General features: G+C 41.2%; 1 protein-coding gene across 4 annotated transcripts in view; it reads left to right on the top strand.

Annotated features, from left to right (window-relative positions):
• SMARCC1 (SWI/SNF related BAF chromatin remodeling complex subunit C1) overlaps window positions 1-20,074 on the top strand; it is a 181,464-nt gene that overhangs the window by 137,970 nt on the left and 23,420 nt on the right. For 3 of the 4 annotated variants that reach the window (XM_073811102.1, XM_019946825.2, XM_073811104.1), the window contains 2 exons: window positions 377-531; window positions 13,201-13,335. In XM_073811102.1, coding sequence (XP_073667203.1) covers window positions 377-531; window positions 13,201-13,335 — 290 coding nt within the window. The remainder of the gene's footprint in view (window positions 1-376; window positions 532-13,200; window positions 13,336-20,074) is intronic. The other variant, XM_073811103.1, reaches the window with a different exon arrangement.

The following is a 20,074-nucleotide window of genomic DNA, read 5'->3' as shown; positions in this document are numbered from 1 at the left end:
GCAGAAGTACTCTGGTCTCAGCTTCTGATTTTCTCCAGACCCTCGGGTTTCCCAGAGCATTTCATTGACTGATGAGCAAACATATGGTCTTAGGACTTAGTTCCCCTGAATTTTCCTTTATATTCAAGGGAACTACACAGAGAGCTTAGAGAAATAAAGAGAAGACAAAGTATACTATTTAGAACATCTATCTCAAATAGAAGCAGACTTACATGCATGGAATGGTTTAGTAGAAATCTTAAGAAGCAAAAGGCACTGAGATCTCTTTGTAGCATCAGTCTTAGTTCATCATGTGGCAGAGGTGAGAAGTAAGATGGCCTATTGAGACTGGGCACACTGGTAATAAAGCTTTCTGGTTTGTTTTTTTTTCCCCCAGAAGAAAAGGAGACTGAAGAGAACAAGGAACTCACTGATACTTGTAAAGAAAGAGAAAGTGATATTGGGAAGAAGAAAGTAGAACATGAAATTTCTGAAGGAAATGTAGCCACAGCCGCAGCAGCTGCTCTTGCCTCAGCTGCAACCAAAGCCAAGGTTTGCCCCTGACAGCTCTTTTCCTAGTGCTCTCTTAAGCCGTGAATGGCTGTATTGTTTTGAGGTTCTTGGGAACATTTAGTATAAAGAGCCTTGCACCCCATAGGAGATGACTATTTGCTTGAGTGACATTTCTCGGTTAGGAATTCCACAGGCAGGAGAATGATGGAAATAGCAGACTTGATCCTAAAAGGTGGCTGCCTTCAATTTATTCATTGTGTCCTTCAGTCTTGTGAAGACCGCAGTGATTGAAGGCAGAATTTAAAGCCCCTCCAATGTGCCTGCAGAACGTGTCTTGGACTATAGTTCCAATAATTTCTACCAGATTGAAGTATTTGTAATTTTTAAGACAAAAATCTGTTTCCCTGTATAAATACTTTACCCTCCTCTTACAGACAGAAAGAGAGGGAACCTAAATAGCTCCTTTTCTTCTTGAATTTGCCAGCTTTCCTGGGGGTGGTTTTCTCTATTTATAACATAGTATTGGCTTCCCAACATATTTAAGAAGAAAAGAGAATGTCATTTTCCCTGCTTTGTTTTAATTTAGCACTTCAAAGCATTCCAGGCATGAATATGTCAAGTTTTAAAAAATCTATTTACCCCTTTTCTATTTTACCCTCAAAAGTAGTTTCCTGTCATTATAGGTCACCACATTTCAAGCAGTGGTTACTAGAATATAGCTAATCGTTTTATCTTGAGCTGTTCTTGATCCATTGGTAAAGATGTTTCTCATGGTCTTTAATTCCCCTAGACTGTTTAGCCGCTGTGAACTACTTCTCCAGGAGTTTAATCTGTGTAGCATGATTTATAACAGATCCATAGATGACCCAGTTCAAACCATAAGACTACTGTTTTGAGAGCCTACCCGTCTGACGTAGGTGCAGACGGTGTGGGGGAGGATGTTTACAGGTCACAGTCTTGCTGAGTCAGTTCAGACAGATACCCCAGCTGAATGTTACTTCACAGTAGATCGAGGTTCTGCATATTCATACTAGCCAGTCTTTTCCAAAGATGCCTCCTGATCTTCATGGTTCTTAAGTACAATTTTAGGTATTCTGTATCTTCTACCACCCCCAACCTCTAGGAATTTATGAGATGTACTCTTGTTTAAATGAATACTGATGTAGACACCAGTTTGACTGTTGTTTCACATTTGTTTGATTTTGTTCTTCCTTTGTTGGAAGCATTTTTTTTAGTCTCTGTCTTCTGCCAGGTTGGACTCCTGGCTATCTCATTGTCTCTAAGCTGTCCAGGTTCTTACTGTTCATACTGTCATCAAGGATCTCAGAGACCTTAAGGATTGTCTTGGGTATGTTTTCTCATTTTATAAATGAGGAGCTGGAAGCCAGGAGGGCCTCCTTCCTGTATGCCTTTTATCAGGGCATAGCACAGCCATCCACCCAGTCTTCACTCAAGTCACTTTTGACTCCTCTTATTCTTTCATTTTCCATAGCTGTTCAGCTACCAGATGCTTCCTGGTGCTCTAGTTCATCCGATAATGCCTAGGCCCTCCCACCCCACCCCCCATCATATATTGCCTGTTTCCTTCATCACATTCTCTGTCCATCAGCCAGAGTAATCTTTTTTTGTTATTCAGTTGTTCATTGAAGTATAACTTATATACAAATAAGTAGATATATATGTCTAAAACTAGTGAATGTTTTCACAGGCTGAACCCACCTATAGACTCACAAACAGCTACTGCCCATATCAAGCAACATAACCTTACCAGCTCACCAGAAGCTTCCTCACGTCCCTTCCAGTTACTGTGATTCCCTTCAGGAGTAGATGCTAGCCTGTCTCCTAACACCATGACTTCATATGAAAGGAATCATATGCAGAAGAATCTTTAAACAAACAAATATGAGCATGATACCTTCTTAAATAACCTCCCTGTCTCTCTCAGGCTCGAACTCCTTAGGGAATTTGGGAGTTTTTCATGATCGGGACCCTTCTCACTTCTCAAGTGTCATTTCTTGCCTGTCTGTCCTGAACTGTTTCTTGCAGTTCTACCAGACAAACTACCCCCTTCTCCCATCTCCAGCTGGGCTTTTTTGGATACCCTCCCCTCTCACAGAGCACGCCTCTCTCACTGTTGCTTCCCATTATTTCTCCTCTCTATATCACTATGTGTGCTTCACTGTAAGTTGCCAAAGAAGGAACTAAAATGGTAGATTACCATAAAAAGTTTTACGAATGCTTCATGATGTTTTCATAGCTGTTAATATGTGCAGCTTTGGGCACAAAAGTTTGTATACTGTGTACCACTGACCACTTTGCCACAGCTGTTTGACTCCTTCACTGCAGAGAAACTGCTTTTATGGATCAATTGCCCTGGCCCTTGGATAGTCCATACAAGGTTTAGAAGAGTGTCCAAAGAACATTTTCTTTTCAGGTCACTGAATTTATACTCCCTCATCATCACTCACTCTTACTTCTAATAACTGGGAACTTGGGTCTTCGTTCTCAGAACACCTATGTCTTCCACTGATTTGTGAAAGTGTTCACATGCTCATGCTACATGACTTGGCACACATGAATTGTTCAGTGCCACTTAGAGCTGTATCTGATACATTTCACAGCACACATAATCATTTTTGTACTACATGGTAATTAAGGGGTAAGGAATTCACTTAAATTACTGTAATTAGTACAACTTATCTAGCCTATCCAAGTTATCTCTTATTCTCTTTTTGTTCTTCTCAGTCTATAAACAGCTTTGTTATTAAGAGTTTTCCTTGATACATTTTAATTGTTTGTCACACTCTGACATGGAGTAGTAATTAGAGGTTCTAGATCTAGCTCCAAAACAGATAGGGTGGGCATGCTTTCTGGCTTTCCCCACCCTTGCCATATGAGGAGCTCTTGGGTATCACATCCACTTTTTCATTCCAGCTACTGACAAGCTATGGACTAACCCACCTGAAGAGTGGTATGTGGGTGTGAGAAGGAGCACTGTTGGCTGGGTGCTCTCCATCCCTTCCATCTAGGTTTAGCTGGAAGTAAGAATACAGAACTACTGCTGGAATAAACTTAGAAACTCCAGAAAGTAGAGTAGGTCCTCTTTTATCAGCAGCAGTAGGATTCAATTCTTTTAAAATAGCAGAAATCACATTTTTTTAAGAACACACAGACATCTCCTTCAGATTTTTTCTACTACCACCCCATGCCCACATACTTTAAAAACGAGGTTTGTCTTTATGGTAACTGGGTGTTAGTTCTGGAGCAACAGGAAGATTTTTTTCTTAACTCTCAGAAATACCCCATAACTTGCTCCCTTATGCCTGAACTTCTTTCTTGAGATAGGAAAATTTTCATTGTACATTTTAGTCACAATGGTTTACCAGATAAACATTGATTGAATTGATTTGCATTATACGCATTGATCATTGATGCCATCTCTCTTTATTTGATGATACTGTGGAGAGGAGACAGAAGGAAAAATTGACCTATTTGATCATTTTGCCTACAGTTAGCCCTGTTCACTTCCATCCTTACATGACTAAATAGAAACTACTTCTGTTCTACCGGCTAGAAGCCGTGATTTTTTATGTAAAGTTCACATAGCTGTCCCGATCGAGTTACTTTTTACCATTAATCGTTTTTTAGGTTGTTTCTCCCACATTCCATACGTCATCTGTGTCACACTCCCAGACCATCTTATTCTTCTTAGGTTCTATAAAGCCATTATGAGAAAAGTTGGGGCTCTCTCTGTAGCCCTGTTTTTGGAAGGCCTTGGTCATCACTGTTGCCAGATCTGTTAAGAATCCATAGCATGAGCATTAGCAGTATTCCTGCTCCAGTTATCCATTGCTGTGTAACTACCATGAAGCTTAGTGGCTTAAAATCATAATCATTTTATGATTTCACATGATTTTTATGAGTGAGAAATTCTGGTAGACTCAGCTAGAAAAATTCTGCTCTGTGTGGCGTTGGCTAGTTTACTGGGTATTCATCTCATGCCTGGGCTATTATGGAGAGCCTGAGATGGCTTCACTCACACGCCTGATGCCTAGGCTGGGGTGGCTGTACCACCTGGAGGCTGGCTGGCATCACTGTCTACACACAGCCTCTCTAAGAACTTATCCTGGGCTTCTTCATACTAGGGTGGTATCAATGTGTTGGACTTTTTTATGTGGCAGCTTGAAACTTTAAGAGAAAAGTGTCCCAGATGATAAGAAGGGAAACCTGCCAATGTCTTGTGGCTTGGGCCCATACCTGAGACTGTGTGACTTCTACCTAGGTCTACCGGTCAGACATTCTGTCCACATTCAGGGTGATGAGGGGATATAGAGGCCAACATAGAAAACAAGTTTACAACAAACATTTCAGGGCACTGGTATCAACCAGGCAGACAACAAAAGGAGAATCAGTTGTTCTTGAGAAGTGGTAGAGCTTCAGCTCAGAAATTGCAGAAAAAGTTAGGTGTTCCAACATACATGTAACGAGAGTCCCAGAAGGAAATGAAAAAGATGCAGGGAAATTTAAAAAAAAAGAAAGAAAAGAAATTGTGGCTGATTGAAAACTTGTCAAATTTGATGGAAGACATTAACTTATAGATCCAAGAAGCTCAATGAAAAAATATAGGAGACCTGCTGTTAAAGATACTTAGAGGCCCTCCTCTCTAGCAGAGGCATACCCTTAGGATTCTTAGAAACCCTGCTATGCACTCCCTTCAAAAGGTCTAACAGCCAGGCACACCTGGAGGTATTTACTCTGAGTTCAAATTTTACTGTAGTGCTCTGGATTTGATCTTTGTCCTAAAGCCATTTCTAAGTTTCAAATTCTTGCTGGGAGTAACCAGTGATGAGAAGCAGTTTTATTTTCAAACCCTGCTCTGTTTCGTCTAAATTGTACCTGAAAACTGAATTCTTCCTTCTTTGGTTCCTCTCTTTTCTTATATAAAATACAAAAAGAATGTTTACATTTTGCCTGGAAATCACTCCAGCCAGATCCACAAATTTATTAATTACCCTATTTTCCACATCACTAGTGTGACAATGTTTCCAAACTTTGTGCTTCTGTATAGCAAAGATCTACTTCTGTCCAATCTACAGTAATATTTCCCTCTCTTTTAAGCTCTCACCAGTGGTTTTCTTGAGAATGCACTCACCACATGATCCCACAGCCAAAGTCACACTTTAGGTTTTTGTTCAAATAGCGCCCTATTTCCAGGTACCACATTTTTTTTCCAATAGCAAAACTTAGTGGTTTAAAAGGCAGGCCATTTTATTATATCTCATGATTTTGTGAAATTTGAGCACTGAACAGCTGGGTGATTCTGCTCCATGCTTTATCTGTTGAGTCATTTAGTGGTATTCACCTTACAGGTATGTTCATCTGGAAAGGTCCAAGGTAGCTTCCTTAAGTCCTAGTCCTTGGCAGGGGTAGCTGGGTCCAATTTCCTCTCTGTGTAGTCTCTAGGTCTCTCCCTGTAGTCGCTTCAACAGAATGATCATATACTTCTCACATGGAAGCTTGGGACTCCCAGAAAGAACATTGCAAGAGACAAGACATGGGAGTTCCCAAGCTGGGACCCAGAAAATATCACCACTATTTTCTGTAGGGCAAGGCAGTTAGAGAGGAGGGGTCGTAGTCCCTCTCTCTCCAGTGGAAGAAAGGCCGATGAGTTTATGGCCGTCTTTAACCTACCACAAGTCCCTTCTAAGAATTCTGCAGGAAAGTAGCCACTAAAATATCAATTGTTAATTGTTAATAATAGACATTGGGTGATAACTAAAATCCTTCGGATTTAGAATTTTAAATTTTAGTTCGAGCTTTGCCGTTTACTAATCTCTTGGGCAGCTAACATAACTTTTCTGAACCTACATCTTTTTTTTTAAATCAGAAGTCCCTTCTGATCTGCCTTTCTGACCAGATTATCGATGAGAATCAGTCAAATTTATGTATAAAAAAGCATTCTGGGGAATTCCCTGGCGGTCCAATGGTTAGGACTCTGCACTTCCACTGCAGGGGGCCCGGGTTCGATCCCTGTTCAGGGAACTAAGATCCTGCTACGAGCCATATGGCACTGGTGTGGCTCCCCAAAAAAAGCATTCTGTAAGATGGAAAGTGCCATACTTTGATTATTCAGTATTTGAGTGCCCATTATGTGCCAAACACTGTACTACAATACTAGGTTTATTTTGATGCCTAAAATAGATACGAATAGTCCCTGCCTCTTAGGAGCTTAAAATCAGTCATTAACCTTGAACTTCACAGTCATTTGAGTGGAGACATTAGACTAGACATTTTAGTGTGAAGGATAAGAAAAAAACTAAAGAATAAAATGTTGGAAATGTAACCTTGAGGAGTGACTCTATTAGGTGAAATCTAATTAGGGATTATATACTATTCAAAATTTCTTGGAATGAAACTCTTTTCCTCTCTCACACATAGACACAACACATAAATTTATTCTACTTTTGCACAGTGATTTTCACACAGGTCTTGTTTATAAATGGATTACTGTCTGATAGATACTTATAAGCCCTAGCAACGAATGTTTCATGTGTGTTATCACACAATGATTTTAGAATTTATTGAACTTTTTCATCTCATTGATGTAGAAACAGATCCATAGAAATGAATGATAGGGGCTTCCCTGGTGGCACAGTGGTTAGGAATCCGCTTGCCAACGCTGGGGACACAGGTTCAAGCCCTGGTCCGGGAAGATCCCACATGCCGTGGAGCAGCTAAGCCTGTGCACCACAACTACTGAAGCCCGTGCTCATAGAGCCCGTGCTCCACAACAAGACAAGCCACCGCAATGAGAAGCCTGCGCACCGCAATGAAGAGTAGCCCCTGCTTGCCACAGCTAGAGAAAGCCTGCGTGCAGCAACCAAGACCCAATGCAGCCAAAAATAAATAAATAAAATAAATAATTTTTTTAAGTGAATGATGGGCCTAAAATTATGTAACTAGTGTAACTAGTTATGGACCGAACTAGTACCAAAACCCAGATCTCCAGGCTTAGCGTCTTGTGATCCCAACCAACCCAGAAATGTAATCTGATAAAAATTCTTCATCCCAAGGAAAATGTTTTCAAACATTTTACAATTAAAAACCCAACAGCTAGCTTAAAAAAGTGTCCATCTTTTTTTTCTTTGTTTAGCACCTCTGCTATACTAATTATGATTTGAGTTCTAATTTTTAGGGACTCCACCCCAAAAAAAACAGGGAAAGATGGAAACATTTATACAGTACTGTTAGTTCCTCCCTGTCTCTCTGTGTCACCTTTCTTACTGCCCCGCTTTGCTTCTAGGCTCTCATCAGAACTGAATTCAATTCCCAGTGAATTTAACTGCAACCTTTGGCAAGATATTTAACTTCTCTGAGCTTCAGTTTCATTCTATATAAAATGGAGATAACATGTTTCTTGGTAGGTTATTATTAGAAGTAGTGTGAAAATACCTACCAGGGTGTGTAGTATGACATATTTCACCCTATTCCCATAATGCATTCCAACAGTTAACTCTCACTTTTACCATCTTTTTTCCTTCTTAAAGCAGACAGAAGTGGTATTTGGATCCGATCCGTTAGCAGCTTTGGTCCAGTGCTTAGTAACATTTGTCTAATCACTTCAAGCCCCTGTGAAGTCTTTTTAATTCCCTTCAGAATCTACTTCTTAAGCCTTTCTGACTTCTGCTGACTTCTTGGATGGTACATATATATCACCAAATCCATAAATTAGCAGAATTTCTTAGAATCTTTAATAGCAGGAAGCATGCTGTTTCATGAAGGAAATTTCTTGTCTTCTTCCAGATCAGAATCTCTTACCAGTAAAAATATGAATAGTCATGGAGGTTAAATCAACAAAAAGAATCTAGTAATGTAGGCGATCTAGAAATGTAGGAGATAGAGAAATGGCACGTTAGTAAGTTCATTAGGGTTCAGTCAGTAAAATTCAGATAGTGAGATTACATAGGAACAGGCCAGTTCTTTCAGAGAAATCTGTTGTATCTCTCCTCTTATAAATAGGGGTTGCAAGATGGAAGAAGTTGAGAAGATGCAGTGATTTGTTTTAAATAATTCTATACAGAAAATCAGGGTGTATATTAATTTTTATTTTTTGGCTGCATTGGGTCTTTGTTGCTGCACACGGGCTTTCTCTAGTTGCGGCCAGTGAGCTTCTCATTGCAGTGGCTTCACTTGTTGTGGAGCATGGGCTCTAGGCGCGTGAACTTAAGTAGTTGTGGCTTACGGGCTCTAGAGCACAGGCTCAAGTAGTTGTGGCACGTGGGCTTAGTTGCTCTGTGGCATGTGGGATCTTCCCAGACCAGGGATCGAACCCATGTCCTCTGCATTGGCAGGCAGATTCTTATCCACTGTGCCACCAGGGAAGCCCTATATTAATATTTAAATAAATGTTATTAAGGCTTGAAATATGAAAATGCCAAATTTAGTGTGCAACATTAGTTCTTCTGTTTTCACTCAAAACCCAGATGTGATTAACCACGCCGATGAATAGTTCTTAAATTTGAGGTGGGTTAATTTTGATACATATTAAAAATTTTTATTTATTTATTTATTTTTTGCGGTACGCGGGCCTCTCACTGTTGTGGCCTCTCCCGTTGCGGAGCACAGGCTCTGGACGCGCAGGCTCCGCGGCCATGGCTCACGGGCCCAGCCACTCCATGGCATGTGGGATCTTCCCGGACCGGGGCACAAACCCGTGTCCCCTGCATCGGCAGGCGGACTCCCAACCACCACGCCACCAGGGAAGCCCTAAAAAATTTTTTTAAACTAGAAATCAGACTGAATAATCCTATAAGTCTTTAGTAATGCAACTGCCATAGAGGTTACAGGTTCAAGTTTTGATTTGTTTTTTTCTTTTCTTGAGTTTTTTACTCAAATTTGTTTCTTTAGATTGAAGGCCATGCTTTGCTGGTTATATTCTCATCCTGCATTCAAAATGCCCAGGTTTACTTCTAGAGATTTCTAGTGGTTTTTTAACCTTAGTCACAGGTGAATTCTAGGCTTTGGATAAAGGCTGCCTCTTCTCCGTGTCCTCTCTACTCCCCACCTCATCTCCTTATTTCTTGCATCTTTAAAATTGCGAAGCAGTCATAAATATGGGGCTTCCTCGGGCCTTGACCCTGGGGAGTAAAAGTCAAGTGAATAGATAAAATACAGTGCAGTAAGAATCGTCATGGAGGCTGTGGGAGCCGTGATGTAAGGGAGCTACCCAGAGGAAGTGATGCCTAAGGCCAAGTCTTAAAAGACATGTTAGAAGCGGTCCAGTGCAGGCAGAGGAGGGTCTTCCAACAAAATGGGCTTTTAGGGTACAGCTCGCAGGTATCAGGCGCCTACCATGTTCCAGGCACTGTTCTAAGTACATCCATCCATGAATTAAATGTATTATAATTCATGGACCAGAATGGCAAGAAACTCTTAGCATAAAAGGAGACAAGGTGAGTACATATAAAGCAAAGAACATTTAAAAACATCTGGGGACTTCCCTGGCAGTACAGTGGTTGGCACTTCACGCTCCCAATGCATGGGGCCCAGGTTTGATCCCTGGTCAGGGAACTAGATCCCACATGCCGCAACTAAAGATCTCACACGCGGCGACAACAAAGCCCCACACAGCCAAATGAAGGGAGGGAGGGAGGGAGGAAGGCAGGCAGGCTAAAGCTGGTCCAGTTTAAATTCTCAGCATAATCAAATCACCCTTAATGCTTGAGGCAGTAAAATTATCATTGGCCTAGACAGCTACTTATTCAATATCTCTTCTACATCACACCTTATATATCATGTTTTATAGTCTTCAAACCAGGATTTTAACCCCTTTCCCCCCACATGATAGTTATGTAGCCTTAGACAGGCCTTTTTTTTTTTTTCCTTTTCACTTTTTAGATTCATAGAAGTTGCAAAAATATTTTAGAGCAATTTTCTGTGCTGTTCATCAGTTTCCTCTGATTGTAACATCTTATTTTTAATTCAATAATTTTTATTCTAGTATTTTTTTTCCAGTGACCTTGTTCATTACATACACTTTTGTTCTTTTAGTGTTTTTTCTAATGATTACACAATTCATTCTTGAGTTATTGCAATTTAATCCAAATTATTTTTATAACTTCTTCAGTAATGCTAGAACCTAAGTTCAGTTTTCCCTGTCCGGTGCTTCTCAGTTCCTATCTCCATTTCAATTTTTTCTTTTAATGGAAGAGGTTTTTTCCTTCTGTTCAAAGAACTCTCTAGAATTTCTTTTTTTTTTTAATATAAATTTATTTATTTGTTTTTGGCTGCGTTGGGTCTTTGTTGCTGCGCGCGGGCTTTCTCTAGTTGTGGCGAGCAGGGGCTACTCGTCATTGTGGTGTGCAGGCTTCTCATTGTGGTGGCTTCTCTTTTAGTGGAGCGCGGGCTCTAGAGCGCAGGCTCAGTAGCTGTGGCACACTGGCTTAGTTGCTCCATGGCATGTGGGATCTTCCTGGACCAGAGCTCGAACCCATGTCCCCTGCATTGGCAGCTGGATTCTTAACCACTGCACCACCTCTTCTAAGAATGTTTTAGTGTTAGCTCTTACATATAGATCTATGATCTACTGAGTTAATTTTTGTGTATTATGTGAGGTAGGGGTCCAAATTTATCATTTTGTTTCTGGATATCCAGTTGTCCCAGCACCGTCTGTTGACCCACCTTCTGCCCTTTTTAAAAATTTATTATGCAACTATTGGAATATATACAGAAGTAGACAAAATAGTGTAATGACTCTGTACCCCTCACCCAGCTTTGGTTATCATTATATTGCCAGTCTTCTTTCATTTGTCCCTATTTGCTTTTGGCCTGTTTGTGCCACCCTGTTAACTTAGGACTTCTTTCTTAGGTTGAGTCTGTGATGTCCGGATCTCATGTCTTTTTCTCAGTTTACACGAAGCTAACTGGAGCACGTCCTTCAAAAGCATGTGTAGGATTTTGAGTCCTTGATTTTGGAAATTTGTCTTTATTCTGCACCTAATTGGTTTAAGTTGTTGTACTTGAAGTTCTAGACTGAAATTTATTAGCCCTCACAATTTGGAAGGCATTTTTACCTTTGTTTTCAAAAACCTAGTTTTTGCTTTTGAGAAGTCTGTGACAGTCTGAATTTTTTTTTGTAACCTGTTTTTTTATATCTCATTAGAAATATAAAATTGCATAACACGATCAGTGATAACAGGCTTAGAATCATGTAATCTTTATTTAAACTTTTGGTGTTATTGATGCAGCTTAATGTAGTTAGGGAGGCAAACATGACCATTAATAGCTGTAGATTCTTTCATAAAATCTTTTGCTTATACTTCTGAATCTTCCTGCAGATGGGTCTCTATAGGTATAAAACTATATTTTTCTTTATCAACTGTAAAAGAGTGAAAAATAAAGCTCTTATTTAAGTGTTCTCTACCAGTTTAGTTCCCAAAAGCCTATATTAAACTCCTTCTGTATGTTCACTCCTTCTAGATTCTATAAGAAACACAGATCAATAAGTCAGCCACTCCGTGTTACTTCTCAAAACCTTGTGTAGAAGCAAGATAAGCACATAAATTCAGTAGATGTAATAGTGCAAAATAGTGTTGGGAGTTTGTTGGTATAAGCTCTTGGATGGTGTCTGGAGAAGGTGGTATTCATCCTTTGCACGTAGTCAGGACGTTGGCCAAATGTGGGATCCTCATCCTCTCTGAGTAATGTGGCATCTTCCTCTGTGTGCTGCTGATTTGACAGGAAGCATGAGTGGGACTCATCAGTCCTGTACAGGGGAGTGAGTGGTACATTCTTCCAGAATAACCTCCTGTCTTATACCCTATCCCCAAACTAGGGGTGGAATATTGTTCACCCCCTCCTCTCTATTCATAGTAGACACTCAGTAGGGGCTTTGCATCTGAGGGTTGATTGCTGAGGGAGAGCACTGCTTGCCTGCTCCTGGACAGTTCATAAGGAGGGAAAAACAGAGTTACAGAGTGAGGGTGGGAGGTAAGTGGGTGGTAGATGGGGAAGTGCCTTCCAGGCCATGGGGTCCTCCTTTGCCTTTCAAGGCCCTGATTCAACCTTTTCTCCTTAGTGGGCTCTTTGAAGAGAGTAGATTAGCATGGAAGAAGTTTCCTTTTAATCCTTAATTTCTGGTATTTATAGATTCATATCTATATATAGATTTATATTTGTAAGTACCAGAAATTCAGGCATGGATAGTTGTTTTATTTTTTGTTTTATTTTTTTTTAATTAATTAATTTATTTGTTTATTTTTGGCTGCGTCGGGTCTTCGTTGCTGTGCAAGGGCTTTCTCTAGTTGCGGTGAGCGGGGGCTACTCTTTGTTGCGGTATGCGGGCTTCTCATTGCGGGGCTCGTCTTTGTTGCAGAGCACGGGCTCTGGGTGCAAGGGCTTCTGTAGTTGTGGCATGCGGGCTCAGTAGTTATGGCACATGGGCTTAGTTGCTCCATAGCACGTGGGATCTTCCCGGACTAGGGATCGAACCCTTGTCCCTGCATTGGCAGGTGGATTCTTAAACGCTGTGCCACCAGGGAAGTCCCTGTTATTTTAAGTTGAAATAAATAGTAGAAACATGCAAAGGGGGCATCCAGGGCGCCATTCTTAATTCCATAATTCCCACTTATAATAGTAATTTCAGCATTTTCTTACTGTTTATTAAGCAAACATTTACCTAAATACTTTGAATGATTTTTTTGCCCTTAGCACTTGGCTGCCGTGGAAGAGAGAAAGATCAAGTCTCTGGTAGCTCTCCTGGTTGAGACACAAATGAAGAAACTGGAGATCAAACTTAGACATTTTGAGGAACTGGAAACCATCATGGACAGAGAGAAAGAAGCTGTAAGTAAGGGGAATTTTATAGTGGCTTTTTCACAATTAAACTCTGACCACCTTTCATGAAATACGAGAAATAGAAATAGAGAAAATACAGTAACGTAATTTGTTGGTCTCCGTGGCTATCGTCTAACCTTTTTTCTAACCTTTTGCCCTTTCAAAAGGATTATCAGCCAGTGATGATAAATAAAAGGAACTCTGAAAATAATTATCTAAACCTCAGCTTCTTATACCTCTTGGCTTTCCAGATACATGATGGTATCAAATTCTCCCTTCTATAATAGTCGGATCTTAGACTTACTTTATTACCTATTTGTTACCTTCCCTCTCCTGTATAGGGAAGGGCAGGTGGAACCAGGCCTAGCAGAGTACTGGTAAGCAGCATTTTCTCTGGCATACACTTGATATAAGGACGTGGCCCAAACAGGACAAAAAGAATTATGAAAAAGGCTAAGAATGAGGAAGGAAGCCACAAAAAGTAAGAAATATACAATCAGGGGAACATTTGGTTATTTCAGGGGATTTTTTTGGAGAGACAGAGATGAAGTTCTCTGGAGAAATTTTTTGGGTTTGTTTTTTAATGAGTTGACCAGGAAAGGAATTAATGCCTTTCTAAACAGTGGGCTAAATTTGAGGATTTAGTTAGGACTTTTTCTGATTTTCTGATTGTTTTGACTTTTTTATCAGCATACCAGATACTGGTATCTCTAAATGGGAGAACCTTAAGTTTAACCATTCCAGAAGAGTTTTAATTTTAAGGATCCATTTGCATTTGTTAAACTCTTTCTTAGTGGTTAATCCAAGCAAGTCCTCTGGCAGATTCTTCATGATGAGTAGCTTAGTAACTATCACAATAGCCCGTTTTCATTTTGTCCTAAGACCTGTTCTTCCACTTACATTCTGGCCCCATGAGGAAGAGGCTGCTTCAGTAACTATCCTACCCACACCCTATGCTACCTCATCCCCACTTCCCTAATCCTGTAAGTATCTCTCACATCACCAGCCCTCTCCTGTCCCAGGAGCAACAGGCCACCGCAGTCTCATCTCCATTGCTCTCTGTGCACCAGTCATGTCATAGCACGCCACATGCAGGCTTCCCTCATGGCCGTGTGTGTTCTCTGCCACCTGAGTGCATCCTGCTCTTCCACCAGCAAGGCCTTTTTTCCTACTCTTTGCCAACCTCCTGCATCCCTCAGCCCTGAACCTGTGAGTGACATGCCCTCCCCATTTGCTTTTGTAGCAGCCTAACAGAGCACTTACTATATTGTAAATGCTAGTTCATGCGTCCACCTCCCATACCAGAGTGTATTCTCTTTGAGGGCAAAGTTTGTTAAGTGTCTTTGTTCACACACAGCTGGCACATCATAGGCCCTTGTTTACGTGTCTGTTGAATGGATGTATGCCAGCATCAGTGTCAGAAGCTGGGAAAGTGGAAAGGAAAGTTTACGCTAGGGGACCTTACTTTAGTTTAACAGGGAAGACAGTCAAGAAGACAAATGACAGTATCGTGTGTTCAGTTCTTAAGGGAACATACATGGAAGATGCGGAGAAGGAGAGGGTATTAGAGAAAACTTCCTAGAGGTGAGCTGGAGCTTTGAAGAGTGAGTGTTCGTGTTTATCTTACCCTAATAAGCTGCCCTTTTGTCATTTGATAGCATTTTTTGGGGTACTCGGGATAACAGGGGCTACATAATGGATTATTGGCACATGCAGAATTCAAGTGATCATTGCGTAGTTCCCACTGGCAACCAGACGCCTTGCTGTCATTCATGAAGCAGAACTGATGTTGTTAGCCTGGAAGATTGGGCACTTAATGCAACTATGTCTAGATTGTCAAGGGGCTCTTTTCTCAGCTCTAAATTGCTTTATCTTCGGAGGGTGAACTTGTGGATTCCTCACTCTTTTAAACCCCCCTAGTGGAACTGTCCCCTGGAATAGCAGAGTACTCAGGCCCTTCCCAGTTCTCTCCACTGATTCTCAGACATCCTTGTGCTCTGGATTTCTCATAGTTATTTATCTCAAATTAATCTGAGTCCACTGGGTTTTTCTTACTTGAATCTATTTTTTATCTTAAATTCTAATTGAGCACATAAAACATTTTACAGAATGGTCTCTGAATAAAACAGCACAACCAAAAATGTGGGAAAACATTCTACTGAATCTTTTTCACCACACAAGGTTGATATTCTCAAGTCCTTTGGTGGTCGGCCTGTTTTTTCTTAATCAGCATTTGGGGCAGTAAAATTCATTATATAAGACAGTCCCTAGCCCTAGCCACTGAATGTCAGTACCGTACCTGTATTAGTTATTGCTATGTAAAAAATTAACCCAAAGTAGTGGCTGAAAACAGTATCTCACACATTTCCTGAGGATTAGGAATCTGAGAGCAGCTTTCCTGAGTGGATCAGGCTCAGGGTCTCTGGTTAGGATGCAGTCTTCATAAGGTTCAGCTGGGGCTGGAGGATACCCCTCGAAGCTTATTCATGTGGCTGTTGGCAGGAGTCTTCAGTTCCTTGCCACGTGGGCCTTTCCATAGTACTCCTCATGAAGTGGCTTCCCCCAGAGCAAGTGACTGAAAAGAGCAAGAACGTGAAAGAGCACCCAAAGTGGAAGCCACAGTATCTTTTATAACCTAAACTTGGCAGGCACATTCCTGCACTCCTGCTATATTCTCTCAGTCCCACAGCCCAACCTTGATTCTGGGTTTGGGTGGGGCTGTGGGCTGGCAGGGCTCAGTGGAGAAGGCCTAAATGTTAGGAAGCGGGATCACTGGGGGCAACCTTGGAGGCTCACTATCACAAGAACCAAAAAATCTTACAAACTTTAAAATGGCTTCCATTCATTTCATGCACAGTAAGACATAATCTATTTTTCTCCTTCCCAGCACTAGTTATCCTGTCCTTCCCTGTGAGCGAGCAAAGCCGTGGCTATTTTCCTACTGATGATTTCCTCTCCTCACAGGACTGTTGTGGGGATTAAATGAGAGAACTATGGCATGTGCCTGGCACACTGCCTAGAACACAGAGTAAGTGTTCAGTAAATATTTCTATGCCTCCCTTTATGCAAACCAATAATCAACAATTATACATTAAATTCTTAATATTTATAAGTCTTTGTTGGCTTTATGAACATTTAGAATCCAGCAGTGATGCTGGGTGGGAACATGAGGCCATTTCTTTGTTAACCATTCTCGTAGATGAAGAGTCTAGAGCTTAAAAAAGGTACACTTCATGTATCTCAGATCACACAGTTCATAAATAACAGAGCTGGGTCTCAAACCTGTGTTTGTTCACCTCTGCGTTTTTATCTAGTACTTCAAAATTTATAAAGAAATGAGCCATTCTTACCGCATTTTAACCTAGGGACTCTGAGATATGCAGGGTTTTGATACCCTTTGTTATATGACTCATGAAAGTTGAAATTGTGGAAAGGGGTCAGGTCAGCCAGGAGCGGCGCGTTCTAACCCACTGACTAGTGCTCTGCCTACCACACTCCTCAGTTCACGGTAGGTGAGGTCCTGCTCATCTTCACCTAGGAACCAGTAGCTTCAGGACATGCTTTTTTGAATTAAACATTTGGTTTTGTTTATATAGCAACAGATTTCAAGAATCTTTTCATATACTTTCAGAATCAGATATGAAGTTTCTTTCTCTCTCTAATGACGTAAAATCAGATGTTCTCTTGAGTCTTAATTATTTAGAAATTAAGAATAAGGATATAACAATTTAATATCTTTTATAGATATTATGTATACAGCTATAATTAGAGCTCAGTAGCTTTTGTTACAGTCCTCTCATAAAGTACTAATATTGGAGGAAGTCAGTTATGGAGTATACAGAGTCTGTCCAGGAATTGACATGATAAAGACTTTTTTTTTTAATTTATTTATTTTTATTTATTTATTTTTGGCTGCCTTGGGTCTTTGTTGCTGTGCTCAGGCTTTCTCTAGTTGCGGTGAGCGGGGGCTGCTCTTTGTTGTGGTGCGCAGGCTTCTCATTGGGGTGGCTTCTCTTGTTGTGGAGCACGGGCTCTAGGCGTGCGGGCTTCAGTAGTTGTAGCACGTGGGTTCAGTAGTTGTGGCTTGCGGGCTCTAGAGTGCAGGCTCAGTAATTGTGGCACACAGACTTAGTTGCTCCGCGGCATGTGGGATCTTCCCGGACCAGGGCTCAAACCCATGTTCCCTGCGTTGGCAGGCAGATTCTTAAGCACTGTGCCACCAGGGAAGCCCGACGAAGACTACTGACCCCAGTTGAGGTGAGGATGCTGAGCTGGCCCTGGGTTTGAAACTGAGAGGGTCTGCCCAAGTGTGCAGCCTTCCATGCCAAGCAGATAGCAGACATCACTCAAGAGAACAGGTGTCAGACATGGGCTGTGTTGGGGACTGAAGAGAACTGGAGGGCCTGGGTCCTACCTAAAGCATTCTTATTTGGATTAAAGGGGGAAAAAAAAATACTTTGAGACCAGTGAGAATCTCTGTGTTGATCTCATTTATAGCTTCTGTACTTAATGCTCTCGTTTGACTAGGTATAGAAATTGTATACCTTTGAAAAGAGAGACATTGTAGGAAACTCAAAGCTGTGAGAAACCTGGACCCTGCCCTTAAGGAGGTGAGAGGGTAGATGAGAAACTGACACAAAGATACCATGAGGTAGTGAGGCTATGGAAAGTCGGAGGAGAGGAGGCCGTGATTGGCTCAGATTATCAAGGAAAGCTTCCTGGTAGAGGAAGGACTGATGTGAGTTGTAGAAAAGGTCCAAATCCAAAACTGTGAAGAGAAGGGTATGATTGCTGAGGAGACTGAAGAGTCAGTTTGCCCAGAGCTGATGGCTTTCACATCATAGATGATGGATTAAGTTCATTTTTTCATTTGGCAAATGTTTATTGAGCACCTACTTTGTTCTAGGTGTATTAAGTACTGGAGATAACACTGGTGAATAGAACCCAACAAAACTCTTTGCCTTGGTAGAACTTAAATAATTAATGAAGGATGTTAGATGTTATGTGCTTTGTATGTATATGCATGCATATATACTGTGTATGTATACATACCTGTATGTTTCAGGCTGTGTAAGTGAGATTGGGCGGGGCAAGGGAAAGATTTCAGTTCTAAGTGGTGTCATCGGTGTAAGCCCTGTTGAGAAACTGACAGTTGGGCGAATGTCTCTAAGCCCTAGAAACAGCCAGCATTAGAGAGAGACTCTGAGGCAAGAGCGTGACTGACATGTTTGGGAACTAAGGAGTAGGTGGGGTGGGCTGGGACATGAGTGAGTAGGGAGAGGTAAGATGGTGAAGGCAGAGATGATGGTGCCCTAATCACAGAAGTCCCTGTAAACCGTCCAGAGGCCTTTCATTTTACTGTGATTAAAATGTGGAATAATTGCAGGGCCTATTTTATTTATTCCATAAAAATGTGGAATACATGCAGAAAACTGGCATCATCTTCCTTACAGTTAAGTGGCGATCAGTCTCTCCACTGTCTAGAGAATATAAAGTGACAAGTTTAGAAAAGGGGAGACTGGTGAGGAGGCTGTTGGGAAGTCCACGTGAGGTGGTGATGGGCCGTGGAAGTGAGGAGAAACGGTCAAGTTCTGGATGGATTTAAAGTTATTACTAATGGGACGTCCTCACACACAGGGTGTAGGGTTAGAAAAGTTTGTGGTACTCTGTGATAAATTAAGGAAAAAAGAACAAAAAGTTAATTTTATACTGCCCCAGGAGAATTGTATTTAACTTTGTTTTCTGCATATTTGTAGTAATTCATCGCTGTACTGCCTGTCATATAATTGAAACTGTTATTAGACATGCACCGTGACATTATGGATAGTTTTATTTGAGATTAAGAAAGCTGTACTTAGGACTGAGCAGGTTTACTTCTGATTCAAAAAAAGACGTAGGGCCTCAGGCAGCAAGCACTTTACAAGGACAGAATGACAGTCACAACAGTGGTGCTGTGTCCCCCTTTGGATTTCTGCCTCCAGTGGAGCAGAAAGATGCAGTTGTGTTGTTTTGTTTTGCCAGAGGTGTAAGAAGGAATGAGTATGTCTGGTTTTTCTCTTAAGTGGATGTCCGGTTACTGATACCAAACCTTTCAAAGGAAGGTGTGTTTACTTCAGTTCTGAGGCCGAGTAGTCAGAGGCTTCAAGTCTTGGCTGGTATTTCGACCCTTAGCAGTGTAGATGGATTTTTGAGGCCCCCACCTTCTTTTACTCTTTCCCACCCCGCCTCCCTGTTCTATGCAAATGAAGTTGGGAGAAGAGCTCTGTGTGAACTTCAGCTGCACTTGCAGCTGTGTGTGTGTTTGGGGTCTTGGTGTAGAAAAGTGCTCTGTTATGTTCCGGTTCCACTTGGATTCGGCTGCTTTATACATACACAGTGTAGGAATGAAGGGGGAGAGGAAGGCAGGGTTTGAATGCAGTGGGGGTGGGGATGTCTTCAGATCAGGGCCACAGGCATCTTTGTATGAAACTGGGTTCCCTAGAGCCAGATCAGAGTCTTGAAAGAAAGTGGACAGATTCATTAGCGCCCTATTTACGTGAGTAATTTACACTGTCTGGTTTAGCTGTTGGGACTTTATCTATAGTCCTTGGAAATAGAAAAGGGAGAGAAGAAAATAGAGTTATCTGAAGCATATAACTTGGGTAATTTTAGTATTTTGTTTTGTAATTACAAAAATAGGTGTGATGAAAATTTTTCAAATAATAAAGAAATGGATAAATTAAAAAGTGTCTTCTACCCTCAGTTTCAT

The sequence above is a fragment of the Tursiops truncatus genome, chromosome 10, assembly GCF_011762595.2.
Source record: "Tursiops truncatus isolate mTurTru1 chromosome 10, mTurTru1.mat.Y, whole genome shotgun sequence".
NCBI classification, from domain to species: domain Eukaryota; kingdom Metazoa; phylum Chordata; class Mammalia; order Artiodactyla; family Delphinidae; genus Tursiops; species Tursiops truncatus.
Note: the sequence above shows the minus strand (reverse complement) of the source record. Positions and strands in the feature narration are given on the sequence as shown.